This window comes from Hypomesus transpacificus, chromosome 3 (assembly GCF_021917145.1).
Source record: "Hypomesus transpacificus isolate Combined female chromosome 3, fHypTra1, whole genome shotgun sequence".
NCBI classification, from domain to species: Eukaryota; Metazoa; Chordata; class Actinopteri; order Osmeriformes; family Osmeridae; genus Hypomesus; species Hypomesus transpacificus.
The window spans coordinates 4998112-5006563 of record NC_061062.1 but is presented as its reverse complement, the minus strand read 5'-3'; the positions used below and the strand labels follow the sequence as shown (position 1 = coordinate 5006563).

The 8452-nt window shown below is 41.3% G+C and overlaps 1 protein-coding gene across 1 annotated transcript; it reads right to left on the bottom strand.

Moving 5' to 3' along the window:
• Window positions 1–259: 259 nt before the first annotated feature.
• On the bottom strand, window positions 260–2741 carry stx11a (syntaxin 11a). The gene is made up of 2 exons (XM_047015264.1): window positions 2540–2741; window positions 260–1666 (listed from the first exon to the last, which is right to left on the bottom strand). Exon 2 carries the CDS (start codon window positions 1659–1661, stop codon window positions 792–794), a length of 870 nt encoding a protein of 289 aa, XP_046871220.1. The 5' UTR covers window positions 1662–1666; window positions 2540–2741; the 3' UTR covers window positions 260–791.
• Window positions 2742–8452: the final 5711 nt, after the last annotated feature.

The window sequence follows — 8452 nt, the reverse complement described above, 5'->3', positions numbered from 1 at the left end:
AGAAGATAGGCGGCTGAAGCGATGCCCCATCAGGCCTTGTGCCTACCATACAAGCCTGTGGGGCAGTGCTATCCATCATAAAAATAAAAACTAATGTTTAACTAGTTTTAGAGTACGCAAACTTTAGTTATTTGTATGCAGACGTGTGTCGATGAGTTCCCTACATAATAAAGGCCGGCTCACGTAAACTGCAATGTTTCTCGTGTTGCTTACAAATCATCGTTTGTGAAGCAATAAGATTGACTCATGTCTGCAATCCTCACTTCTCTTTTGAATTCATGTAAAAACAAACTATAGACGTCCTCACTGATAATTAAACACAGTAGGATAGATAGATATATCATTTTATTATATTATTATAAGCTATTTAATTTCAGAACATTAAATCACACACACATTACAAATGTAAAATAATGTAAGGATAATATAAAACATTGTGCTACAATGCTCTAGTTTTTACTGCAAGCATTATGCAAATGTTTTCTGCTTCTCATATAAAATTGACATCTTATATCACACTGTTGTATTTGCATGGCTGGGGCTGTGGTCTGATATTGAAATGAACCATCAATGCAAAGGCCTTGCTCAATTACATACACTGTCTTGTGCAAAACCGGAAAGCAAGGCATCAAACTGCATGTTGCATGGTAAGTCAACATGCATCAAGCTAGTTTTCAGCCCTGTCAGAGTTCAACCCCTTTAAAGAACATATTCATGGCAGAAAAAAACACTCTAAGAAAGAAATGGTTTGGATCTCCAATGTAGATACGCTAACACTGATATTTGTCTGGCTAGTTGCAGCAAGGAAAACAACAGCAGAACAGGCGCTTGCAGGGGTTGCTCTTCTTGTACTTCACAGCTTTCTTGATCTGTGTAGTGGCTTTTTCCACATAGTCCTGTGTCTCCAGCACGTTCTTCTCTATGTTATCCAGCATGGCTCCCTGCTCCTCCACCAGCAGGGCCATCTGGAAGAACAGTTCATGAATGTCCTTGATGCGGCTCTCCAGCTCCACCAGTTCTTTGTGACGGTTCTGAATCTCGGCAAGAGCCGAGCGGGCAGTGCGGGCATCCGTCAGGAGGTTTTCCGAGTACACGTTCCACTTCCCCGTCTCGATCATCTCCTCGATCTGGTCCCCTGTCAGGTCTTTCCCCATGATCTCTGCCTGTCTCTGAATACGGGTCTTGCAGTTCTCCTTCTGGGCCATCTCGGCCTCGTTGTACTCCGACATGGCTTCGTGGAAGACGTTGGTAATGGAGACATACTGGTAGCGCACTATCCGCACCAGCGCCGCATGGACCCCATGCTCGTCCTCCAGGTCCTTACACTGCTTGCATAGCTTCTCCAGGCGAGCGTAGACAACCTCCCCTCTGGCCTTGATGTCTCGGGCGATGGCGTTGGAGTCTCGCTTAATGCTGCTGATCCGTCGGACCGAAGTGAGGAAGCGAGTGTTCTGCTTCCCCAGACGTTTCACGTCCAGTCTGAGCAGGGTGATCTCCTTCCGCAGCGACTGGGCCTCCTTGAAAGTGCTGTCCATGAGGTCCTCTCCCTGGAACACCATGGCGTGCTGCTCCAGCTCGCCATCGTCCTCATCGGGCCTGCCCTCCTCAGCTTCTGAAGGCTTGGAGGGGAACCCTTGCAATTCACTCAGCCTGTCTTTCATTTCACCTGAAATTGCATGAAGAACAGTTAAATGTATCTTGACAATGAACCGCATTGTTCCCCTGGGGGGGGGGGGAGGTCAGGTTAATTAACTACATTTTGTACATTGTTTTTACTGGTATACTACTAAGGCCTGCAAAGCTGTGTAACCAAATACAATGTTTAAAAAAACATTAAATAGTCTACATAACAAATAATACTTAAACATAACTTTTGAACTGATATTCTTACAGACCTTTGTCTTTCTCAGACATCTTAACCGATATGTGTAGCCTATGTTGACAACAGTACACCGCTCAATGTGTAAATTATGGGAATGCATTTATGATTATGATTTAATTAGGCCATAGGCTACATTTAGAGGAAATTACACAATTCTCATAGAAGATCTCAGTGATCGTTTCCTTGTATAAACTGGGCGTCAACATGTTCCCACGTAGGCCTTACAACCGACGTCGTTGTGAAGAACAAATTGTCTTACACTTTATTAACCTGTCAATTGAACAATTTATCGATTTGTCCATTCGTTTTTTAAATTTTCAATGTAGAGGATAAGGTTCAAATAGCCTTAAATGTCCAAATGTAATGTAGCCTAGCCTTCACCACAAGTTACTTTATGTGTGCATCCGAAAAATACTAGCAAACTTGACACAGCACCCAATCATAACAAACTTGAGCGCACAAGGGTATACCTCAATTAGAGATTAGGATACATTTGGCTACAATAACGTCTAATTTGGAAATTTTGAATTTGGAATGCCACTCCCAATATTATTACAGCCTACGTACATGCTCTAAGGCTTTCGTGACAATTCGACGAGCCAATTATTTAAATACAATCTCACATAGTTTATCAGTAGACAATTCGAAAACCCCTACCTTGGGTCGTGCCTCCGCTGCCAAACTCATTAAAAAGTAGACGAACGCAATCAGAATCATTTCCCCATTTCTCTTACTATAGTCATCATCTCAACATGTAAAGGAATCGGCCCACTGTCTAATTTATGGGAGTTCCCCAGTATACTTTTCTCAGTGGTAAAACATGTCGAAACAGGTGGAAGTTAACGCGGAAGGAAATCACGCTGTATACAGGCTAGGCTATCGGATACCCTGAAATTATGATTCCACTTCATAGTGTCGTAGTGATGGGCTCGGGATGATTATTCACCTAATCTGCACAACGTGTGCTTTGTAACGCGTATTTAGGTTTTCCTCAACTAACACGCGAGAACACAGTAGCCACGTGCCTTATTTTTTCACTTTATCATACACTAAAATATTAGGTTGTTGAGAACAGTCATCCTTTGGTGGTCAACCTCTGCACCTCACCATACTAGTTTTTCAACTTCAGAGATGTTAAAAAAGATGATAAAGATAATTAGCGCAAGTTTCTTTTATGGTATTCTTTTAACATATGTGCCTAATCTAAACGGTGCTGGTGATTTACTTATTGTAAACCCTCCCAAAATATTTACACAGATTATGCCTTACCTTTGACAAATGTCACTTCAATGTACTTTACTAAATACATTTTTATTTGAAGGTTAGGTATTTTGTCAGACATTTAAGATACTGAAGCCCTATGCCATACGTTTATAGACTACATTTCATTCCTTTATTCATGGCAAAATCTTGAAATAACTAATTGTGTTTTCCCGAACGCCTAGTGCCTAGTGATATGCCTAGTGTTCACCCTATCCTAATCTTATCCTTCAGCTCTGTCTCATTCTTCCCACCAAACCGGTCTTGAAGCTTTGAAACCTGGGCCTGGGTAGCTCCATATGCACCTGGATCCTGAACTTATTACAGGCCACATGTGTTGAGAATAGATAACAAATCCTAATCCACACTGCATCTCAACACTGGAGTTCTGCAAGACTGCTGCCTCAGCCCTAAATTGTGCCCGGCTGTACACTTTCTGTCAGTACCAGAGTCTTGAATCTGATACGGGCTGTGATGGGAAGCTAGTGGAGGGAGATGAGGAGCGGGGTAACATGGGAGCGTCTGGGTAGATTGAAGACCAGAGAGGGCGGGTTGCACATGCTGGGAGACCGGCAAGTTGCAGTAGTCCAATTTTGAGAGGACAAGTGCTTGGACTAGCAGCTGGGTGGAATGCTCGGACAGGCATCTCCTGATCTTCCGGATGTTGTAGAGGGTGAATCTACACGACCTGGAGACCGCAGCAATGTGGTCTGTAAAGGGAGATTTCGCCATCCATGGTCACCCCAAGGTTCCTGGCAGAGGATGAAGGGGTCACCGTCGCCGATCCCAGGGTGATTGAAAGATCATGGGAGATGGAGGGTTTGGCCGGGATGATGAGGAGTTCTGTTTTGGCGAGGTTCAGCTGGAGGTGGTGCTTGGTCATCCAGGCGGAGATGTCTGTGAGGCAGGCCTCAATCGTTGCTCAAAGCCCTGTTTGAATGAGACATAGTTTCTGTAACAACCAACTCTTAAATACAGTAATAAATCCAGACAGATTTATGAAACAACCACAAATTAATTTCTTCCAAGACTTGACATGAATACACTGTTGTATAGTTTTACTGTGATATTTTGACAGTCAGCCTAATTACATAATGTTAACTCCACATTTCAAATTAAGATTCCATGTAAATAATTAATGAAAAGTTTATCTACCACAAGAGGGCAACAGAGCAACGAACTCCCAGAGGAAAGACGTGTCTTGTATCAACAAAACAAAACCTGAAAGAAAAGATTTCACGTCAGCTTCTTGATGTAAGACTGTCCTCTTACATGGATAAGGCAATTTGGAATCTATGTTGCAATCATCTATGTGATCACTCTCCTGTCTAAAGTAATCTCTTTATATTTAAAGTTAATATGGAACGAATTGCAACATATACTGTACTTTTAAAGTAGGCCTTCATAATTACATTGGAAAGTGATTGACCACGGATTCCACATTAACACAAACTGTTCTCTGTTCAAGACACTGAGATAGATACATTTGCTCAAACAACACTTTTGCCAGTTGTTCTAGATGTGATTTACATTGATAAAACCACAAGACATCATGGCAAGTAATTATTAGGAAACAGTTAACAACAATAACATTATTACCAACTGATTTGTTAATTGAAGTGCAATCAGACTTCAGTATTGTAAGTTTGAGTCTTTACAGAACTGTAGTAACACAGTACTTGATAACATCATCCAGCCATTCCACTGAAGATTTGTTAGCCAGGGGCAGTATGTTTAATGTGTGCTACACTCTCTTAATCAGTTCTGGGATGCTCATGTTCCTATTTTCAATTTTCCAAAAGCAGATCATTGTAATATCCATGCCCTATTGTGTGGGAGAATATATTGACATTAGTCATTTAGCAGACACTCTTATCCAGAGCGACTTACAGTAAGTACAGGGACATTCCCCGTGGTAAGTAGGGTGAAGTACCTTTGCCAAGGACCGGGAATCAAACCAGCAACCTTCTAATTAAAGGCCGATATATGCTTCTCCGTTTTCCAAAAAACGGACACATGGGAACGCCCCCCTCCTCTACGGGGAACGCCCTCCCCGAGCTCTCCAAGAGCCCACGGAGAGCCCCGGAGAGCTCGACGTGCGCCTACTGAATTTTCTAACTATCCGTCTTAATTTCGTATAGTTGCGAATACCCCCTTGGCTGTGATTGGTCCGTATTAAGAACCGCTTGCGTCAGGGGCGGAGTTGCCGTGACCAACAAGATGAACAGAATCCTTTGACCCAGACCGCAATTGCTGTAGGTTTTTACAATTCATATTTCAGCTAAACAGTTCATGTAAATCTAGCCTGACGTTGTCATACTCATAATTCTAGTCAGAATATGAGTCTGAAAACTCTCCGTTGGGCTGTGACTATGGGGCGTGTGTCAACCAAGATCGTAAACAAATGCCTCTTCGCTCAATTGGATAGACCTACAACCAATCAGAGCAACGTAATATGTTGTTTCAACTTGTTTGTTGAAAACGAATTCAACCCAAACGCTCTTTGGTGATGTTGTTGATTACGTTACTGTTGATCATCTGTCCATCATCGTATAAAGCCCGCCCTGACAATTTAATTGGTCCGAACAGCTCCTGTTCGGATATAGTTTTTCCGCAATCGAGCCCCTCCAGACCCAACTTCCCGACCAAATTTTTTTGTGGCCGGGGATAAGTTGGGCTGGCAGCCAGGCTAATGTAAATCATCATCTGAATTAAAATGTAAACGTAAAACTCGTATTTTACGGAGATTCACGATATCGAAGCTTCCAAATGTATTTTTATACCTTTTTGTGGGGTAATGTTCACCTCAACCACCTTTAAATAACAACCAGTAATTATTATTTGCCACCAACACCAAGCAGCATTCTTGTAAATATAAATAAGAAAATAAGGTAGGCACACACACAGGAAATATAAGATGTAGTCTATACAGGCCAGGTTCTTGACAGCTATGGAAGGGTGGGCTGTGGAGATAAAATTGTTCCAAAATGTTATCGACATTTTATTCAACCTGAAAAAAAAAATTGTACACTTATTTTTTCTTTAAATACTAATATTTTGAATGGTTTTATTTTTCAAGTTTTCGACCAAAACGTACATTTTCAATGTCAAACTTTAGTTTTTCGACTAAAGATTTTTTTTTCGAATTAACAAAACATTTGGCCCTGATTTAGCTCCATACATAAGCAGCTGAATGGAACTGATATATTACCAATATCCACCACATGCTCTGGGAATCACACTGCTGTTATAGACTTTCTCTTTGTACTGTAACTTTTTGTACGAAAATGTGGTTGTTGCATAATACTGACAATCTGTTCAAAAAGCTACTGTTAAGGTAACACTTTCCCATGTTCCCATGTTTTGCAGATAATTACATTGCCTGAACGCTTTGGACAAGCCTCTTTCATCTTTACCCTTTAAATCAACACCCAGAATACAGTTTGTTAATGTTGAAGGTACAGCAGCAAAGCAAGGAGACCAGTAAAGTTATAATGTCAGAGATATTACTTAGAAATCAGATCTACTGCATCTGGATCGGTGATAGGTGACTGCATGAGGTAGATGGATGTACACAGAGAGACAAATAGATAATTGATCACATAACTAGATCACAGTAATCATCTAACCTGCAGAAAAGCCCTGATACACGTTTAATGTACATGTGCAGAATATATCATATTGCCCAGAGACTTACTGGGTTGCAATGCTGTAATCATTGAAGAAAACATCAGCTGTTTTCTGTTACAGGAGCTGTGACTCAAATTAACTGATCCTGTTAGCTTAGTATGGAGACCAGCACAGAAACATCAGTGTTGCAAGCCCTTTTATTAAATTAACATGTAGGTTTGTCATGTGTTTGTAGATTTCACAGCAACTTTTCCCAAACTTTTTCTTCATGAAAGTACATTTGCTTCTATGGCTCATCAAGTTGTCCATAACGTATCTAATATCATCTTACATCAAGGTCCCAGATAATGTTGGCATGTCCTTCATGTTTTATGTGAAGCTTATCAGTGAAGTTAAACTCCTCCTCAGGAGTGTAAAGAATTAGACCTATGTACTGTACCAGTATGTCATGAGGCAGAAACTGGGATAGGAGCCCTGGTGACTGATTGGAAACATTTTCAGACCTCCAACACCAGCCTCACGTTCCTCTGTATGCCCCTGCTGGGGGCCTATGGCAGGGACCATCCTGGGCTGCAGAAAGGAAGGAACAGGTGGGCCCTCAGAACCAGCTCTATCAACATGGTGATTACTGAGTCAAATTCAGAAAGAGATGTCTCTCCATCCACTGAAGAGCATGTGAGGCATTTGCTGAATTGAAATGTGTTCCATTCTGTCCGTGTATTCACATAGCACAAATATCCTTATGGCTCATAAAACAGTCTTCATCATCTTTGTGCATGATACACTCATAAGGTCATGCTTTTTTCAGACACACATGGATTCCTTCTCATCCAATGAACATTGAATTATCAAATAATTTCTTGTGGGAGACGGGCTGCATAAGAGAGGGCTGTTCCAGACTTTTCTATGAGGGCTTGTTGAGGCTGCTCGTGATGCTGGCTTCACATGTCCCTGTTTAATCTTTAAATGTAATTAAGATGTAGTCTGTTTCTCTGCAGAGGGGTATTTGTCCACAGTCAGTTGATCCTCATTCTTTATGTTTTCAGGCAGCGTTCTCGCCCGTTGCTGTTGGTCTTTACATCCTGACATAATCCCTTGTGTTATTACAGTCTCTTTTGTTTCCTCCATCCTCACTGTTGTGTCAGCTAATAAGCAGACAGGCTATAAATACTGCATCTTGATTAAAAAAACTAAGACGGGAACTCTCACTATTAATAGCCAGAACAGCTGATTGACACTGTCGCCTGGTTGGTATTTTTATGTTGAATTTTCAACATACATTTTCAACATTTTCAACATCAATCCGTGAAGTGCATCTTCATGGTAATGGGAGGGTTATTTGGGAACATAACAACTTGTTTATGATCAGACGTGAAGTTACCATGAGACATAGTTAAGTCATCACAAGGCATGCACCGCTTCAAACCAAGAATGATATGGTGTCCATTGTGACAAACACGGTTTAAACCTTTGTTCATAAATTAGTTGTTTTGCATATCAGGTTCAAGGAATTGGTAATGTAGCCAGAAGTTAACATTGAGTTGTAAATATGGTCATTTAAATAGTACTTTACCAGACAACAGATTGTTTGGTGGAATCTGTGAACTTCTGTCTAAATAACAGAGCCTGAGGTATGCCACTGTTACACCAAAGTACAGTAAGGAGGAAACACTGGAGAAC